Genomic DNA, 19,202 nt, shown 5'->3' on the forward strand with positions numbered 1-19,202 from the left:
GATGGGGTGGGGCAGGTTTTGGCAGGTTCCTGTCGTGGGCCGGAGCATCCTGCTTGGTGTTTGTGGACAGAGGAGGCCTCTGGTTTTACGAAGCCCGGCCATAGTGCTGGGCTTTGCTGTGGCGCTCAGAGTCCAGCCCTGGTTCAGAGTCCCCGTGGAGGGCTCGGGGGCTCTCAGAAGGCATTTCCCAAGTTGCCCTGACTGGCTGTGCCCAGCCCTTGTGTGTGTGTGTGTGGGGGGGGTGTCCACAGATAACATTTAGACCACTTCCCTGCCCCCGAGCAAGCGTGTTAGGCTGTCCTCTTCTGCCACCATGTGAGTTTCCAAGTGACAGTTGGCGCGTCGCTTGGCCCATGCGTAGGTGCGCCGGTTCGAGCAACTGCTGGCCGATGAACAGAGCTGCCCATTGTGCCTGAGCATACAGGGCCCAGAGTTGCCTTCTGGGGAGACTTCTGGCTCGTGCACCTTCTCCCCCCACCTCCGTATAGACTCTGGTCCATTCACCACTGAGGAAAGCAGAACCCACCCTCTCTGTGCATTTGGGCCTGCAGCCCTTTGTGTTCTTCAGCAAGTATCTCAAGGCACACGTGGCAGGGCCACCCTGGCCTCTTCCCAAGGTGGGCGTGCCTCAAGAACCACTGAAAGAACGTATGGTGGGCTGTGGCTGCTGGATCCGTGCATTGGTAATGGGACTGTTCCCTCCCCAAAAAGTATGTTTTCTCCCAAGAAGAGCTGGAAAAGTGAGAGAGACAACGGTGTCCCATCCATTTCTGTGTCCAACAATAAAGAGGTTATATTTTCTTGACCAGTGGTTGTGGGAGGCTGATTGTACAGAAGAAGCCAGCTGGGTTGGCCCACACAGCTTCTGTCAGGCCTGGCATCTTTCTAAGAATGGCCGGCCAGCGTGAAGGCCTGTCTCCCCGGCATCATCTACTCAGGGGTAGACTGCAAATGACCCTGGAGTTTGCACCAAACTCTCCCAGCTCAAAGTGCCCTTTTCCCCTCAGTCCTCCCTCCTCCGCTTCAACCCCACAACACCACCACCACCAGCAGCCTTGTGAGGCTAGGTTAGACTGAGATGGTGAGGGGCCCAAGGTCGCCTAGCAGGCTTCCATGGCTGAGTGAGGGGTTTGAAGCCGGTTGCCCCAGGTCCTATTGGGACACCAGCTTCTCTGCTTTCTTTCTGCCCTGGTTCCGGGGGTGGGGTGGGGGGGTGGGCAGCCCTCGGACTTTGGCTCTCAGGCGCTGGTTGTGTCTTTTACTGACTAGAGGCTGACCTTTCCTTTGAGCCACAGTAGGGGGGTTTGGCTTTTCCATTTAGACACTGACACCACCCACCCTAAAAGGAATACGCTTTTCCTTAAAGCCAAGGAACTGTCATTTTATTATGGAGACAGCCCTGGAATATTTTCACTAAGTGTGCCTCTGAGCAAGTGCAGTGTGCTTTTCCCTGACCCACAAGAAACAGGTGAGAGCAGGAGGGGCAGCCCCATTGCTGTTCCTTCAGTCAACCTAGACACTGTATACTGCCTCAAGATGGGTGGTGAGACGACCAACCAGATGCCGAATTGTGCAGAGAACCGGCTCCCTCTCCCCCACGTGGCCGGCTGCTCTACTCTTCCCGCTTTTGAATCAGGTGCCCTGAATTGGGGGCTGCAGCAGCAGTTGGGTGGTTCCGTTGTGCCCCCTCCATACACTGGGGGGCAACAGAGCAACCCCCCCCCCCCGCAACATCTCTGCAAGCCTCCTTTCGATAGTGCAACACCCCCGGGAGCAGAAGACCTAGCAGTGGCCACTTCTGACTTCACCTTTCCGCCACATGTGGGTCTCTTCCGTGGTGCCCAGAGTCAAGTGGACCTGGGGGGGGGGGGATGGGGGGCTGTTGGTAGAGGGAGGCGTTAGGACCCAGGAGCCGGGGCAGCCCTGCAGCTAGTCGCCCCCGCCCCCTCGCCTCTTTTGAATCCAGGCATTCGGGAAAGTGCAGCGGAGGCGCGCCGGAGCCCCTCCAGCCAGGTAAAGGGGCAGCTTTGGCTAGGGTCGGGGGCGCTCCGGTGGGACACCTCTCTTGCGGGCGACCCTCCAGGCAACATGGGGGGGGGCGTCCGTCCGTCCGTCCGTCCGTTGCTGTTCCTTGTCGTGCCGCTTTCCTTTCTTTTCCTTGCAAAATAGGCTTGGGGGCTCTCAGGCGGGTCTTTGGGTCCATGGCGAGGGGGGGCAATGCTACTTGGCTTCTGCAGTCCAGGTGTGATATTTAGGCCGGGGGAGAGTTGGATTCCCCTCCCCCGCCCCGAACTTGCTTTAAGGGAACTTCTGCAAACAAACGTTTGGGATGGGGGGCGTGCATTCCTCTTCCGAGGAACGGAGGACCCCCCCCCCCACATTGTGGCCCCGGGAGTGGGGAGGGGGCTCCTGGCCTTGGCCGCCTCGCCTTTTGTTCTCCCCTGGTAGACGGTTGGCTGTTTTAAAGGGGGCGGGCAAGAAGGCGGCTTTGCGAGTGGGCTGATTGCTGCCAGATGTGCCTTGCAAAGAACGAGCGTGCGAACATCTGGCCTTTCCAGCGCTTGGGGCTTGCGGGAGTTTTCCCCCTTCCAAAGGGCTTGCGGGAGGGGGAGTTCGGGGGGGGGGGCTGCTGAGCATCTCTGAGCGCGAGAAGAGTGCCTTTTTCCTACCGCCGCAGCCGCAGCTTGCTCCACGCCTCTGAGGTTTGGGGCGGGAGGGGGCGCTTTTCTGAAACTGGCATGAAGCCCCCTGGGCAGGTGAGCCAGGGCTTGCCAAGACTTTACCCCAGAACCAGGCCGGTGCCAGGAAGCAGCACGAGTGTGAGGAGGCACTAAGCAGGGGCAGTAGGGGACCGAGGGACCTTCCCCACCCCCCACCCCCCACCCCGGCATCAGGCTCAGAGTGGGGCTGTAAGCCCCAAGGCCGCCCCCCCCCAGCCTTCCCTTCTGCCCAGAGCGGCGCCCCCCGGCCCCTCGAGCACTTTGCCCCCTCCCGTCCAAATGGCACCGGGAGGCCAGCCGTGTGCTGGGTGCTGCCTGGCCCGAGAGCCTGGGGTGGGGCTGGGGGCTTCTGTGTAGGAAGGGAAGGTCCTGAGTGCTGGCCGGCCGGCCGGCCACCTGCACAAGAGCCCACCGCCATCTCTATAGAGGCTAGGGGGGCTGTTCCAAGATGTTTTCGTCTTGCAATGAGGAGGGGGTCTCGCAGCAAGCTCGCTTGGTCAGGGTGGCGGAGAGAGAGGAGGGGGAGGGAGGAGAAGAGTCGGTTTTTATATGCTGACTTTCTCTACCACTTAAGAATCAAAGCGGCTTACAATCACCTTCCCTTCCCCTCCCCACAACAGACACCCTCTGAGGGAGGTGGGGCTGAGAGAGCTGTAAGAGAGCTGTAACTAGCCCAAGGTCACCCAGATGGCTTTGTGTGTCAGAGTGGGCAAACCAAGCAAATTAGCATCTGCCGCTCATGTGGAGGAGTGGGGGAATCAAACCCAGTTCTCCAGATCAGAGTCCACTGCTCCAAACCACCGCTCTTAACCACCACACCACGCTGGGGAGGGGGGGCAGCATCTTCTCTTCCTGTGGTGGGCTGTGGCGGGGGCAGACTGGCCGTTGAAATGACAGGGGCTTTGCTCGGAGGGCCACGAGAAAGGAGAGCCAAGCCACAGCAAGTCTGCCCGGGCCTCAGGGGCCGCTTGGCCCAGACCCCTCACCGGCCATGGCAGTTTCTGTCAGCTCACCCACCACCTCCTCCTGCACCGCAGGCTGGGGGCACAATGCCGTGGGGGAGCAAATGCCCACTGTTGTCCCTGCAGTGCTGGCTTGCTGCACAGGGCCCATTTCCCTTCCCAGTGGGCTCCTGCCTCTTTGCAATCGTGAGTACAGGTGGCCTAGGAGGGTACGCTTGGCGCTTACCTCCCCTTTTACCAAAACCGAGGCGGGGGAGAGGCTGTGTTAATGAGCCTGAGGCTCCTCTCCCCCCCCCCCATAGATGCTGGTTTTAGTCCAGGATGTTGAAGGGAAAATGGGAGCGTCTCCTGCCTGAGTTGTTCTAGGTCAGGGGTGGGGAACCTTTTTTCTGCCAAGGGCCATTTGGATATTTATAACATCATTCAGGGGCCATACAAAATTATCAACTTAAAAATTAGCCTGCTATATTTGGTCAAACATTTAGCCAAGAGGCACGACTGGAGACAGCTCCGAGTGTCTGCCACATAGAGCGACTCGCTTTTGAGCTCTGCTGTCCCCAGCTGGGCCCAAGAGATTCAGGCAGGGCAGCATCCTTCTGAGCTAGAGATCTGCCAGGACCCATGAAGGGCCAGACCAAATGATTTCGAGGGCCTTATACAGCCCCCGGGCCTGACGTTCCCCACCCCCGTTCTAGGTGGTGAGTGATGCTCTCCTACCGGTCCCTGTCTTCTCCCTTGCGTGGTGCGGGGGCAAAACAGCTTAGGGCCGGGCCACAAAAGTTGGTCGAGGCGTTTGGCGCCTGACTGTCTGGGCCAAGAGCTTAAGAGCCATGGCTGCAGTGGTGCAGGTTCTGTGGAGCGAATGGCCGGGTCTGAGTCCTGGGCTGGCGGGCTGGCAGGGAGACCTCTCCCCCCACACACTCTTTGGCCAGGTGAGGGCAGCTGCCGCACGTGGTCCACTTCTGCTGCTTGGGCCACAGCTGCCTCTGGGCACTTTTACCGATGAACACCTTGGCCCAAGAGGGTCATTACATCCTGGCGAAGGAGGCAGTTGTGAGGACTGCGCATGCCATACTGAGTTCCTCTCGGGAAGAGCAGGAAGCCAATGCTAGAGAACTTGGGAGTGGTTGCAGCTAGCAGAAAAGGTACTCTGTGTGTGCTCAGAGGCACGGTCTTCACTACTGTGAAGCTGTTACTGGCAGTGGGTCCCAGAGCTGCTTCCTAGCCAGCCTAGCTCAAATTTAGAGAATTGGACTGGCTCCAGTAAAAACACGCTGTCAAATGAGTATATGGGGCTGTGTTGTATAATTGCATCTATGCTGACTGAATGATCCATGGCTCTTTATGAAACATGTGTTTCGTGTTTCTCAGCAGGAGCTTGATGCTCACGTGATTTTTGACTTCACAGTTGGCTGATTTCTGCCCCCCCTCCAGTTCTTCCTCTCCCCACAACACCCCCCCCCCAGCTGATTCATGCACAGGTCCCTCCTGGCACCTCCATCGTAAGCCCCAGAGGGGAATTCCTCCCCAAATTGTTGGTTCTGCACAGGCACAATTTCAACAGAAGCTTTGCAAAGTCAGCAAAAGCGCTTGAGACCTTGTGTGTGTGTGTGCCTGTGTGCCTGTGTGCAGGAGACTTTTCTCCTTCCAGTTCAGGCAGATGTTGGTGTGTGTCGGGTGGGGGGATGTCCTCTGTCCTAAGAACAACTTGGGGTGGGGGTGGGGATGAGAGTGCATTTCTGGCACAAGCACAAGGACCCGTGTGGATTTTCTTTCTTTCTGTGGTGAGTTGCTTTCCGTAGAAATCAAAGGGACGCGTGCTGATTGGGCTATGCTTTGCGAGCCCGTTTTGCACATTTCTCTGGCCTGGTGGTGTGTCTTGGCTAAATGCACTGAAGTGTTGTGATTCAGTTGCTCTTTTACTGTCCCACAACATCAAAATCTTTTTTAAAAATCCCTTGATATTTCTATTCAACTAAATATTTTAAAATAAATTTATAAATACAAACATATATAATTAACCAAACTACATCAAAGAAGAACGTAATTTGGTTTCTAACCTTCTCTGTCATATAAATATTTAGCTGGAAATGCTGAAACAAACTTTGTGATGGAATTTGCCCTTATAATGCTGTAGTTCAGTGATGGCGAACCTTTTAGAGACCGAGTGCCCAAACTGCAACCCAAAACCCACTTATTTATCGCCGAGTGCCAATGCGCCAATTTAACCTGAATACTGAGGTTTTAGTTTAGAAAAAACAACTCATACGTTAACATCTTTTGCCTTAAAAGAAAAATACAATAGCAGAGCTTTCAATGATACAAACAACTTTTTATTGAAAGGCAAATCCAAGGCAAAACCTCCCATTCACAAATGGCCAATAACCCCCATGCAACTCCAAAAAAGAACAAGAATTTAGACAAGAAGCCCACCCCCTCCCGGGCAACTGGGAGGGGCTTCCAGTTTTGTTGGGGGAAGCGATGAGATGTTTAACCCTTTTTCTCCTGGGTCATTTTCCTGACCTAATCTGCCTCTTCTCCTGAAGCTCTTGGAAACCCCCCTCCCGCCCCGCATGCCCCAAGGTGAGCCCGCTTCCCCCCTGCGGGACCCCCAGGCCCCACCCGCAGGCAGGCACCCCTGCCTGGCACGCCTGTGCCATGGGTGGGGGTGCTGAGGCCGGACCGGAGGTCTGCTCCCCAGCCCTGAAAGGGGCCGCTGCAAGCAGGCCACGTGCTGTCCCACCTCGCAGAGTTGTTGGGAGGGAGGGAGGAGCCCTGACCCGCGCCCCGGGGGGGAGAGGGAGGAGTGGCAGGACCCTCTGGAGCTCGGCAGCCTCTTCATCGGCAGGCTCCCCTGGCCGGGTAGGGGGGGGAGAAGAGGGGGGAAGCCCCGGCCGCCCCCCGCCCGAGCCAGATGCCCAAGCCCCGTGGGCTCCACCCCCGCGACGGCGGGGGAGCCGTGCAAACCGAGGCCGGCGCCGGGAGAGGCCTCCATGCGCGCGCGCCCACCCCCTCCTCCCCTCCTCCCTCCGGGGGGCCCTCCACACTCTGCATGCGCCCAGAGACGCACGCGCCATCCCCTGCCCACCAGACTCACCGCCTGCTGGAAGGAGCCCCTGCCTGTGGCAGCGGCGGCAGCAGCGGGGGTCCCTCCGTTCTCCTCCGGGCTGAGGCGGCGGGAGCTGCCAGCGGAAGCACACAGTGGTGGGTGGGGGGATGGCCAGAGAGGAGCCGCGCCTGAGGAACGGGGCAGACTGCACGCCCCGCCCCTGCTGGCCCAGCCCCAGCCCCGCCCCACCCCCATCGGGGCCTCCTTGAAGGGGCGGGGGGGGGGCTTCTGGGCCCGGGTTTTGTGAGTAGGCTGAAGACGCGTCTTCTCCTGCCCTCCTCACGCCCCCAGCCAAGTCCTCTGACCGCACCCAGCGCCGGCCCGCCCGACTCTCAGCTGGGCGGAGGGGCTACAGCTGGGGTGCGGCGGCGCGCCACCACGTCTCTGCGCCCCGTCTTCTCCTGGCTGTCAGCTTGCCGGTTCCTCGCCCCGTCCCTCGTGCGTGCCGGCAGAGAGGGCTACGCGTGCCGAGTCGGGCACGCGTGCCATAGGTTCGCCAACACGGCTGTAGTTATACAGTACCTATCTTACTGACATTTGTATATTACCTAAGGCATCTCCTAGTTGGATTATTTTTTTACTTTAAAATCAACATTATATACAAAAGATGAAAACACAGAAATATGAGAGCTAATTTTAAAAAATTTAAGCCAGAAGGGTTCACTAAGACCATATATTTCATGTGGGGGTTGTTTGTTTATATAATTTAGACCATTTAAACAGAAATGCTCGATGCTCAAATAGAATTTTAGTACTGTCTTGTTCCAGATGATACATAGAAATCAAAGAAACATAGAGTTGGAAGGGACCTCCAGGGTCATCTAGTACAATTGAAGCGGAGACCAACACATTTGTGCCTAGCTGTTTACAAATGAATCTGCCACATGTGATGCTGACCATCACCATCCAGATGTTCAAACCCCATCCAGTGCCTGCCAAGCTGCCTTTCCTCGCTGGTCTCATGCGCTCCTTGCCACGAGGCCCCGGCCCGCTCCTTAATGCCTTTCCTCCCTCCCTCCCTGCCTGCCTCCCCACAGCCTGCCTCAGAGTCTTCCAGCTGCCTGCCAGCCCTGCCCGCCCCTCCGCTCTGCCATGAGGACTCTGGGCCTTTTCGTCCTCTGCTTGCCAGGTGAGTGCCAACCCCGCCTCAAGCCGATGGGTCGGCCGCTCCAGCCTGGCTAGAGTTGTGAACACATGAACACACATGAAGCTGCCTTGTACTGAATCAGACCCTTGGTCCATCAGTCAGTATTGTCTACTCAGACCGGCAGCAGCTCTCCAGGGTCTCAGGCTGAGGTCTTTCCCATCACCTACTTGCCTAGTCCCTTTAACTGGAGATGCTGGGGATTGAACCTTGGGACCTTCTGCATGCCAAGCAGATGCTCTACCACTGAGCCATGGCCCGTGAAGGTGCAGCCCCACGGAGCAGAGGCTGGAGAAGGCTGTGCCGAGACTCTCCCTCCAGTTGGGTGACAGGTACTTCTGAGCAATTGCCTGGACAAAAACAGGCTAACAATTCCAACTAGATCAGGTGAAATCTCAAAAGCGAGCCTTAGCCAGCAGCACCAACCCCATCTGAGAAGAGCTTGAGGATGAATCACTCCTCAGTGGGGAGAATATTTGAATTGGTGGCAGAAAGAGCTGTGTACCTGGTTTTGGGGGGGGGGGTTTCCCAAAGAAGCAGGGGCCATGACGCACGTGGCCTTCCTTGCCGTTGCACCTACCGAGAGGAGGTGGCACCTTGCAGATCTTAAACGTCAAGAAAGACTATTGGGAGGAGGAGGCATCTCCCAGGGAGGGGTGGTGCACAAAAACTTTGGCTTAATTCTCAAAAGAGTGCCCAGGCCCGCTTTGTCCAGCCCTTGAAAGAACACCACTCCTGAGTTCCTCCATCTCTGTCACTTGCAGTACTTCTGGCCCAGGGGCAGTATGACATCGGAGACCCAGCATACCACGACAACCCGTACATCCCCTACGAAATAGGTAAGCGAATGGCAGACACCCGCCTGCCTTTAAATTCTGGATTCTTTCCACCATTTGCCTCTTCTTGCCGGATGCCCTATTCACGCCACACCTCCTGGCCCTGTCGAATTGCCCCACTGGATCGCATTCAGACTTCCTTCCTTCTGGAGCTGGGCACAGCTTGCCGACTCCAGGCCAGCTACGCCCTTCAGGTGTGCCATCCCTGTGCACAGAAGAGTCAGCTTCATCCAGCCCAGCTAGAGGGATGTGATCGTCATAATGTGATACTTTCGGCCTTGCAATAGGAAATATGTTCGTGTGTGTGTGCATTTTAAACATTCAAGAGAGGGACCCACCGGAAGTTGTGGGGGAGGGGAAATTCCTCAGCCGCCCCCTCTTGCTCTGTAGCTCAGCAAAGCTGTTTCAGGTTGCCTGGGAAAGATCATTGCAATTTTTAAACATTTCTTAATTGGGCTTATTCCTTTTATTCTTTCCATATTTGTCTGTAAACCTGGTGAAACTTCAGATCTGGGAGGCCTCCACATTGGATATTTGATCCTCACAGGACATTACATTTTAAAAATAAAAATTCTGTTTCAAAATGGAACACGGATTCCATATCATCCAGCAACCAGCTGCCTCCTTTTGGGCTGACCCAACCCCCGCCCCCCGTGCCTGTTCCTAAAGGTCGTTTTTGGCTGCTTTCATCCCTGAAACTATAAAAAATGCAAAATAAAATTTGCCCACCTTGAGTTTTTAAATGGGATGTGTAGGGGGAAACACTGCTGTGATTTTATTTCTTTACATGGAAATGGACAGATGTATTTGGGGGTCCCTAACCCTATGCCTGCTTTGGTCTAACATCCCCCCCTGCATTCGTCGTTTTATTCTTTTTTGCAATGCTAAGCCAAGAGAACCGGCCTGGCCCCCTCTGTATTAAGCAGGGTCTTTATCCCTCTTTTTTTCCAGAAAGTCAAGATTACTATGACTACGCTGGCAATGGTGAGCCATCTTCTTTCCTTCCGTTGCTTTGCTGGAATTATTGGGGGTGGGTGGCCATTGGCCCAGATTTGGGGGGGGGGCAGTTGTCTGTCCCAGGCCTCAGCTGAGGGCCTCCCATTTCCCTTGCAGACATTGCCCCGCAGACTCCGGAAGAGCAATACCCCTACCAGTCCCAGCAGCAGAATCAGCAGGAGGTCATCCCGGCCCCAACCCCAGGTCAGCTTGGACTTCCAGCTTGGACTTCCTCTTGCAGCTTGAGGGAGGCGGGAGGGGACAGCTTGTCCAACAGAAAGATGGGGCAGAGGGCTGACGGTGGGCCCTCGGCTGCATTTCCTTGACTTGGAGCCAGTCTTGGGATGGGATACACACACACCCCCCGCCAGTGCTGCTTTTGGCCCACTAAGAGGTCTCGAGTCTCTGACTTCCTGCTTTGTATACTTTATGGACCCGGGAGGGTTCTCTGTCTCTCTCACATCCACCCTGGCTCTTTCTCACTGAGGAAGGACGGGGATTTTGCCACATGCTGCTTCACACATCCACCTTCATTGCTGGATGGCTAAGTGACTAATCGCACATCAGGGCAAGAGGGGCTCTGGCACGTGTCCATTTACCCGCATTCGGTTGCCAAGTCCTGCTCTTCCTTGTGCAAATGAGCCTCACCCCAAGTTTGCTTCCTGCTCGGATTCAGGTACTGCATAGCGCCTCGAGGGGACGGCACCACGTCCTGCATCAGCGGGGAAGGGGGGGGGGGCTTTCCGGCACCCGCATCTCTAGTGGGGGGGTCTCCTCTCTCCCCCGCCCCGTTCCAGTGTTTCAGTTCTCCCACCGTGGCTGCAGCCTCCTCCTCCTCCCCCTCCCCCCAAAGCAGCAACGGGAGGCTGGCGTAGGAAGGGTGCCCTTAGAAGCAGCAGCTGCTGCCCCCCGTTTCCCCTCCCTCCCCTCACAGCGGTCTCCAATGGAGCGTATGTCTTCTTCCCCACTCTCCTTCTAGGCCTTGCTGAGACGGAGCCCACGGAGCCCGGGCCCTTTGGTAAGAGGCAGAGCCGGCTGCTGCTCTCCGAGACTTGGTGGGTGGGGGTTTGACCAAGCACTTCCGTTTAATCACAAAGAATGTGATTCCCAATAACGGTACATCCTGTCCTAATATTTCTTGGATCAGAATTGGAGTGGGGAGATTTGGCATGTGGGGGGCTCTGCTGCTCCAAACCTTTTGATTCTCTGCCCCACCCCATGGTTGTGGGGGTCCTGGCCAACAAAGCGGGGTGTGGGGTGTTTTTCTAGCACTTCCATGAGAGGATCCAGGTAGGAAGAGGTGCTGCCCCGCAAGGGCCAAGTTTGCGCAAGAACCGGCAGCGCTGGCTGCGGGCTCTGTCTTGGCAGGCTGCAGCTGTCTTAGCAGCACCCCGGGTCCCACTCTGCCCCTCAGGCAGGGGGCAGGAGATGCAGTGGGGTGCCCAATTAGCCCAGAGAGCTCCGGGGCTCCATGCCTGTTCATTCCTTGCATTTATAGCCGGTCATTGAAAAGCCTTTAAGACTGCTGCTAAAGGCAGTCCAATCGGAAACCGGATGCTTCGAAGCCCCCGCCGGCTGATGACATAGTTTCCATGTAATCTCCCCCCCCCCCCGCCTTCTTGTGCCCACAGACTGCCAGGAGGAGCAGTACCCGTGCACACGACTGTACTCGGTCCACAAGCCCTGCAAGCAATGTCTGAATGAGCTCTGCTTTTACAGGTCAGCGGCTGCCGCTTCCAGCCAGGTCCCGTTTCAGGGGTGGGGACCGGCCCTCCCCTAAGGCTGTCTTCCAGGAGGGCGGAGGGGCAACTAGTTACTACCCAAGAGGTGGGCACACCATGTTTCACAGTTCGCCAAGCCAATGACGGTTTGCACCTTGTTAGTGACCCCCCCTTATGCGCTACTTCCCACCCCTTCCAGCTCCTCCCCTCACTTCTTCTAGGGAGCCCATTTTCCCCAGGGGCGTTTAGCAGCACTTGCAGAAGCCCCCTCCTCACCCTCGCAGCGCTCTCTCTCTGCTGCATCACAAGCCTCCCAGTGCAGCAAATAAATGGTGTGTGTGTGTGGGGGGGTTGGTGTTCTTTTAAGGAGCCTCAATAGCATGAGCATGCTCTGGGGGACCCTGGAGGCCAGCAAAGGCACTGGAGCGCTGCCTGGGTCCGCGTGGGAGTGCCTGGGGCCAGGGAGTGGCCCCGATGGAGGCCCTGCCCTCTCTGCCTATGCTAACCGCCCCTGCCCCCTGGCAGAGCACAGCAGAGAAGCCAAAGGGATGGGGGCTATGCCTTGTTGTTGAGCATTTGTTTATCTCACTGGTCGCCTGTTCCCCCCCCCCTCCCATTTTCAGCCTGCGGCGGGTTTACGTGATCAATAAGGAAATCTGCATTCGTACCGTCTGTGCCCATGAAGAGCTGTTGAGAGGTATGGCATATTTGGTGCTTAGCCCGCTTGCCCTGCTCCCCCACCCCGCAGAATCCAGCAGGTTGAAAAGAGGGGAAAGGCCAGATGGAGCGTGGAAGGGAGGCAGCAGGACTGAGCTGCTGCAGGCCAGCCCGGTAGTTCCTGTTAGGAGCAGGCAGTGGGGCACAGCAAGCATGGGGGGGGGGGGCTGGACCCTGAAAGCCCAGGGGGCAGGCCCAGGAGCCACTAACAGGGCCCCGGGCTCGCTTGTGCTTCCTGCAGCTGACCTCTGCCGTGACAAGTTCTCCCGGTGCGGTGTGATGGCGACCAGCGGCCTGTGCCAGAGTGTGGCTGCCTCCTGTGCCAGAAGCTGCGGGGGCTGCTAAGTAGGGGCACCCCCACGGACCAGCCAGCCGGGCCTTTCCTCACTCTACCCCACCACTCCTCCCTCTGCTGGGCACATGGCATGCTCAGAGGTCTCTGACATTACTGGTGGTTGAGGCCAGACGGGGCAGGCAGCTCTCATGGGGTGGGTGGGGGCACATTGTTATTAAAAAGCCACACAGGAGAAGGAAGAGGAGGAGGCAGCTCTTTGTCTCTCTAGCCACCCCCAGCCATGTCTTCTCTGCTGGTTTGTTTCTGCTGCCTGGGATAAGCCTGGCCTAGTGAGGGGGAGGGTCTCTGGGGGCTTTCACAGCCCTCAGCAGGGCCTGAGGGTAGGCTGCAGTGCCAGTAGAGCTGCTGGTTTCTGGGGGGGGGGAGCCAGGAGGGGGCTAAATGTGCAAACCTCCTACCTATCTTATTTTTATATATAAAGGAGTCTCCTCTTTTCTACACACGTGTTAAATAAACCAAAAGTATTACCACAGCTTGCAGCTGGCGTTTGTCTCTCTCTGTTCCCGCCACCATGGGGGCTTTTAGAGGTGGCCACCTTCAACTACCTCAACCCCAAAGCTCTGCACAGGTCCTGACCCCCCCCCCCCTTAGACCTTCAGCGGTGCTTGTTTGCAGCATATCAAGGTTGCTGGGGGGGGGGAGTCACGTCCATCCGTGCCCACTGCCCTGCAAGGCTCTGAGGCAGAAGGAGAGCCCCGCCTTCCCTGGCCCTCCCCCAATACTGCCATGGTACCAGCGCTGGTCACCCTTCGGTCCGGGGCCTGCTGAAGAGGGGCTGGATGTTGCAGTGTGGAGGGGAGGCGCCTTCGATCAAGGCCTGGCGAGAAATACTGCCATTCTGCAGGGTCTAAGAGAAACTTTTATTGTATTTCTTGGACCCTAGCCCTACTCCCCCCAAAGTGGGCACATGCCAAATTTACCCACTCTCAGATCACCCCTGCCCAATACAAAAATAAAGCTTTCTACATTTCTTGATTAAAATGTTACAAAGCTACACAGAGAAAAATACACCTGGAGACAATGTGCCAGTGCGTGAACCCACCCACCCCTTTATGTGTGTGCGTGTGTGCCACACCGCCTTGCAGGAAGGAAAAAGAGAAACCTTTCTGTGCCTCCCCCCTGCCCCATGGGCAGCAAAGATACGCTCCTGGCGCAGGGGGGAGAGGTAGTGGCCCTTCTTGTTGTGACAGTACCCCAGAGATCTCCCGGTAATAATTGGCTTCCAGACTGCCAGGGAAGGAATTTCTGCCTAGCTACAAGCCTGCTCTGTGCACTGGGTAACTGGGCTAAGAGTCATGGAGTGTCAGAGTGAACGATAAACAATGAAAGGAGAAAATGGATGAAACTGCAACTGTCCTGAGTCGCCTTTCTGTCTGTAATACAATCAGATATGCATAACTTGTTGATGTATCGTCATAACTTGAATTTGGATAAATCTCTCTTCCCCAGTATAATCGGGACTCAGAGATTTTGGCCCGTTAGGGCATCTGGGTCCAGCTGCAAGTAAATAAACTGTTTTCTTGATAACGATCTTGGGTCTCCCTCTCCCCCGCAAACCTGTTTTACTGCAACATTGTCAAACAGGCCCCCTGCAGAGAGTGCCTCACAAGACTCTCTTTGTGCCAAAAGAGCGTGTGTGTGTGTGTGTGGGGGGGGATACATTTTCAGCCCCCAAGGAATAAAAGTCCAGCTTGGCATTACCCCATCACAGCTGCAGGGAAAGAAGAGCCTGGCAAGCAGAGACCCCTCCCCTGCATTACCCAAAGATGGCATGTGAGCAGGGGTGGGTGGGCAGAAAGGCTTCTCTCTTTCCTTCAGCGACTGCTTCACACCAGGACGCAGCTCAGGAAGGAATGGCTGGCAAGTCTACCTCCCCCCCTCCCCCCGGTGCCTTCTGAGCTGGCATAAGGAGCTGGAGGGCCATGGCACAGGACGAGCAGTTGGCGGCTAGTTGCATAGGAAGATGGGCAAGGGGGTGGCTTGGCATCCGGCTGGCACGCACTTCTGGGAACTCCCCCTTCAGCGTCAGGACCTGTTGGAGAACAGAAGGTGGGGAAAGCCCCGTGGGGAACGTGGCAGAGAAGTGGCGGGGGGGTGGAGAGAGACACGCCACAGTCTGCGTGTTAGCCAGCCCTTAGTCTGAGAACCTCTGAGGGTTTGGGAATGCCATTCATGGGGGGGCACATAAGAAGCAGGACAGGCTGGCGAGCCCAAGGGAGCAACGTGTCTTCTCCCAAATATACCCCATAAGTACGGGTGTGGCTATTGGGCGCAGACGTCTACCCATCAAACCTTCCATCCTTGAAAAGGAGGGCGCTGGCTAACTCCGCTCAGGGAATGGGGCCCGGCCCAGAGCTTTCTGTGTTTGGGGTCTGGTCCCACCCCTAACCAGCCGGAGCCAATGCATGCAACCAAGTTCTCTCAACAGGGCCTGGGGGCATTTCTCCGAGGCACAACTCACCTCTCCTCCAGGCCTTTGACCCGCTGCCGGTGGGAATGCCCTCGCGCCTCCCGCATGTGTTCCGCTGCCTGGAGCTGGGAGCCCCGCAGGCGGTCGAGCTCCACCTGGGGGGAAGCCTCTGCTACGTTCCTGCCTGGGACCTGTTCAAGCTCCACTACCTGAGCCTAGTTGTGGGGGGGAAGGGGAAGGAGGATGAAAGAGCCGGGCTTCCGACACACCCCTCCCAAGCTCCAGCAGCCTTTCAGTGTCCCATCCCCCCACCAGCATCTTTGCTTTCATATGGTGGCTTCTAATCCTTCGGACTGCAACGGCAGGTGGGCTTCAGAAGGTGGGCGCTGCCTGCTGCAGCTGGCGGGCTCAGGGCCCTGCCCGGCTCCTCCCCGCACTGGCATAACGGATGCAAGCAGCTGCAGTGGCCGGGCCGGCAGATTCCCACAGCTCCTGCTGCCGTCATTGGAGTTCTGACTGTGCCCCATCTTGCTTCAGACAAGGTACTGGCAAGCCCACCGCCCACCTGGGCCCCTGGGAACTGGCCAGAGAGCTTCCAGCGGGGAGGAGCCCCATCCGTGACCCCACAGAAACACACACTCACACTTCTGGTGGCTGCGCTTTAGAGCGGTGGCTCACCACCGGGGACAGGGAATCTGCCTGGCTGCAAAATTCCTGAAAACATCCCTAGAAATGCACAAGTGCTCCAGGACAGCGTGGAAGCCACAGTGGGATCAGGGCCCTCACACCCGCTGCTGCAGGTGCCCCAGTGTGAGAAAGGGGCAGCAGCAGCCGCAGCAGCAGGGTCGGTCCTGGCTGGCAAACGGGGGTCGCTCTCTACCCATGAAACGCTACCCTGCAGACCTGCCGGCACAGCCAAATCTGCTCCAAAGGCACAGGCATGCGGGGGGGGGGGGGGTTTACCTCGAGCAGCCGGATTTGCTGACACGCCTCGGCCAGCTCCCGCTCCGCGCTGGTGAGGGAGCAGTCCAGCCGCCCCTTTTCGGCCGACAGCCACACCGACTCCTCGTGGGTTTTGAGCTTCTCACGCTCCACCTACCAGCCAAGCAGACGCCCGCAAATAGTGTCAGACCACAAAAACAGACACCCCTTTGTCTGTTTGATCTGGTGAGCTGAGCCCTTGGCTGAACGCCCCACTCTCAGATGTGGGGGGGGGAGGCTGTGCTTACCCAGGGAAAGGGTAGCTGAACAGTTTCCCCCCCTCAAACTTGCTGCTCCTCTGTCTAATGCTACCCCCTCCCCTCCCACACACACACCATTTTTATGGCCAGCATCTGACCATCCGTGTGAAACACTCTGGGGAGACCCCCCCCCCTGCAGGAGGTGCTTCTGACTCTCTTTCTCTCTTCTGCGCCGCCCTCCCAACGGGCCCCTGCCTTGGAGGGATTCCTCCCTCTGCTTCTTTGGTCTCAAAGGTCTGCCGCAAAATCCCGTGACAATTCCTGCCGCATCTTCACCCTGCTGCCAATCAGGTGGGTTTGCAAACGGGCTGCGCCACACTCCCCCCGCCCGACCCCAGCTCAAGCCCACAGACCAGGCCTGCCCCCCACAGGCTGGTCAGGGGCTGGTCCCTCACAGGCCTCACTTTGTCCAGCGTCCTTTTGAGGGCGACCTTGTCTTTCTCCAGCCGGAGAGAGGCGCGCTCGGCTTCCCGTTTCTGGCTCTCCACCTGCGCCAGGGCCCTCTGCAGGCAGGTCAGGCGCTCCTGCAGCAGGCACTTGTCTTCCTGAGCCTTCTGCAGGCTCTTCAGGGCAACGGCCTCGCCCGCCTGGCACCGGTCCAGCAGCTGCGGGAGAGCAGGACAGAGAGAGGGAGGCACCGTCAAGCCCCCCCCCCCAGGGAGGGGCTCTCCACACTCCCCCAGTCGCTCTCACAGCTGGGCAACAACTGAGCAGAGCTATGCCCGTGGCCACGATTCCACACACAGGCTGGCTAGAAAGGGCGCCGGACTGACCTGCGGGCCTATAGCCCCCATGTTCACTGCCCAGTGTTCTGTTCCTCAGGCGGGAGGGAAGGAGGGGGGGTTATTCACTTCCCAGAGAACTGTTCCCCTGTGAGGGAGGGCCAGCCCTTTCCTCTTGCCTAGAGCTTCAGCGGAGTCGGGGATACAGCATTGGCCCTTCCGGATGCAGAGTTGGGGATGCAGGATTGGCCCTTCCTGCTGCTTGATTTGGTCTGTCTTGGCTCGATAACCTCAACCCAATTTGAGCATTTTCTGACATTTTCAATTAGCCTGTTGATAAGCATTTTCCAAACCTTCCTGGGGGGTTTCTGCCAGCCTTGGCAGCTGAGCCAGGTGGCTTCCATGACGGGTGCAGACTGCACCATCTGCAGTTTCGGGTGTCAGGAGGGGCTGCACGGCTGTAGGGTTTTCCTGGCATTTCCACAGCTCCTTGCCCAAGAGAGGCCCCAGCAAGCAACGCCGCCTTGGAATACTGAGGAACCCGACCCAGAAAGCACCCTCGCCCTCCACTTCACCCAGGCCACAGAACCAGGACTTTTTTTTTGGGGGGGGGCAGAGCCCAGACCTCTGGGGGCAACCTCGGCCAGGGCCTCACCTCTTCTTGCTGGCGCACACGGCTGCCCAGCTCTTCCTTCTGCAGCTGCAGCTCCGCCTGCTCTGCCCGAAGGGCCTGGAGGAGCTCCGTCAGTAGCCCCGTCTCCTTCTTGGCTACGGAGAGGGCCTGGCGGGCAACCTCCAACCGCTCCTGAAACACACCACATGGAAGGCGCCAACTTGAGGCACAGAACAGCAGCAGTGGGGAGGTGCTGGCCTCCTCCTGAATCCACGCATACCTGCAGCACCCGCCGCTCGTGTTCGCTGGCCGCCAGCGCCTTCTGCAGCTCCAGCCCCTTCTCCTGGGCAGAGCTGGCACTGGCCTTGCCCTCCAGCAAGGAGGCGGAGAGCGTCTGCACCTTCTCATGTAGGGAGCTCTCGGCCTCCGTGGCCTTGGCCAGCGCCAGGCTAAGGCGGTCCAGGCACAGCTGCTGGGCGCCAGCCTTCATCTCCCCCTCGGTCACCTGTGGCGGGCAAGATCGGAGTGAGGGAGGTTTGCAAGCTCTGGGGTGGGGTGGGGGGGACACAGGGGCAGGAATGCCAAAGGTTCATGGCAGCCCTGTTAAGAACTTGGCTTCCTGGGCAGGGCAAGCCTTCTCCTCCTGTGTCGAAAGAAGAAGCGGAACAGTCTGCACATCTCAGGATTGGTGTTTCCATCAAAAACAATAATTTCCATTCTTTTTTGATGCTGCCAAATAGATGTGAAGGATCTTCCCTGACACACAGTCAACCTGCCAAAAGCTGTCACTTTTGAACCCAGCAATAATTAGCCCATGAGTTTCTGGCCTCTGATCCCCAGAGGAGCGCAGCCTCCCAAAATATCCTTCCCCATCCTGCCTATCTAATTTCCATTCGTGCCCCATTCATTTTCCCCTCTGCCATCAGGCTTCTGAAATGCCTGCTACAGCTCTGTGCATTCATGCCTGTTCTAGGCATAGATGCCCTTAAAGGATTTCCCGTTTACAACGAAAGCACAGAACCTGGTCATCTGGCACAAACATCTTGTTGAGAATCTCAGCTTTTACTGCACAAAAAATGAAACTGCCTCAAGTTTCTAGCCCTCATAGCTGCAGCAGCACAGGAGGTGAGACCAATGCAGGTCACGGGACCCGGCACCCTACCTCCCACCTGCAAGCACCCCCCCCAGCTCGCACCCCGATCAGCAAGGAGCAAGCATCCATTAGAACGGCCCAACGGGAGGGCTGCCCCCCCGCACCACAAGTACCTGTCTCTGCAGAGCCTCCAGGTGGTCCCGCAGCCCCTGGAGCTCCACCTGGCGGTCGGAGAGCCCCAGCCGGGCCCTCTGCAGCTCCCCTTCCAGAGAGCACTTCGACAGCTCCACCTGGGTGCAGCGACTTTCCGAGGCGTCCAAGAGGGCCTTCAGGTGCTGCTTATCTGCCTCCATCTTGGCCTCGCTGGCCTTCATCCCGCCCAGCTTCTCCTGGGGAAAGAGGCCGAGGGGGGATCTTTGAAGGCCTCCTCCTCCTCCCTGGGCTGGAGACGCAGGCGGCCCTTGAGGGAGGAGGCAGCAGGCAGGCTGAGAAAATGGCCTGACGGGGAGGGAACCGAGGTCTGATCCCCGTCAAAACCCAGCTCTCAATCTGATGCTTTTTTT

The 19,202-nt window shown here is 57.6% G+C and overlaps 2 protein-coding genes across 2 annotated transcripts in view; one reads left to right on the top strand and one right to left on the bottom strand.

Moving 5' to 3' along the window:
- Window positions 1-7,883: 7,883 nt before the first annotated feature.
- On the top strand, window positions 7,884-12,564 carry MFAP2 (microfibril associated protein 2). Its single transcript, XM_056865307.1, has 8 exons — window positions 7,884-7,920; window positions 8,700-8,774; window positions 9,723-9,755; window positions 9,885-9,971; window positions 10,747-10,785; window positions 11,399-11,486; window positions 12,112-12,185; window positions 12,447-12,564. Exons 1-8 carry the CDS (start codon window positions 7,884-7,886, stop codon window positions 12,548-12,550), a joined length of 537 nt encoding a protein of 178 aa, XP_056721285.1. The 3' UTR covers window positions 12,551-12,564.
- Window positions 12,565-14,585: 2,021 nt separating this feature from the next.
- The window catches only part of CROCC (ciliary rootlet coiled-coil, rootletin), a 36,645-nt gene continuing 32,028 nt past the window's right edge, over window positions 14,586-19,202 (bottom strand). The window contains exons 32-38 of the mRNA XM_056865459.1: window positions 18,813-19,028; window positions 17,827-18,051; window positions 17,589-17,738; window positions 16,616-16,816; window positions 15,934-16,065; window positions 15,022-15,185; window positions 14,586-14,592 (exon numbers count right to left, since the gene is read on the bottom strand). Coding sequence (XP_056721437.1) covers window positions 14,586-14,592; window positions 15,022-15,185; window positions 15,934-16,065; window positions 16,616-16,816; window positions 17,589-17,738; window positions 17,827-18,051; window positions 18,813-19,028 — 1,095 coding nt within the window. The remainder of the gene's footprint in view (window positions 14,593-15,021; window positions 15,186-15,933; window positions 16,066-16,615; window positions 16,817-17,588; window positions 17,739-17,826; window positions 18,052-18,812; window positions 19,029-19,202) is intronic.

This window comes from Euleptes europaea, chromosome 19 (assembly GCF_029931775.1).
Source record: "Euleptes europaea isolate rEulEur1 chromosome 19, rEulEur1.hap1, whole genome shotgun sequence".
NCBI lineage: Eukaryota > Metazoa > Chordata > Lepidosauria > Squamata > Sphaerodactylidae > Euleptes > Euleptes europaea.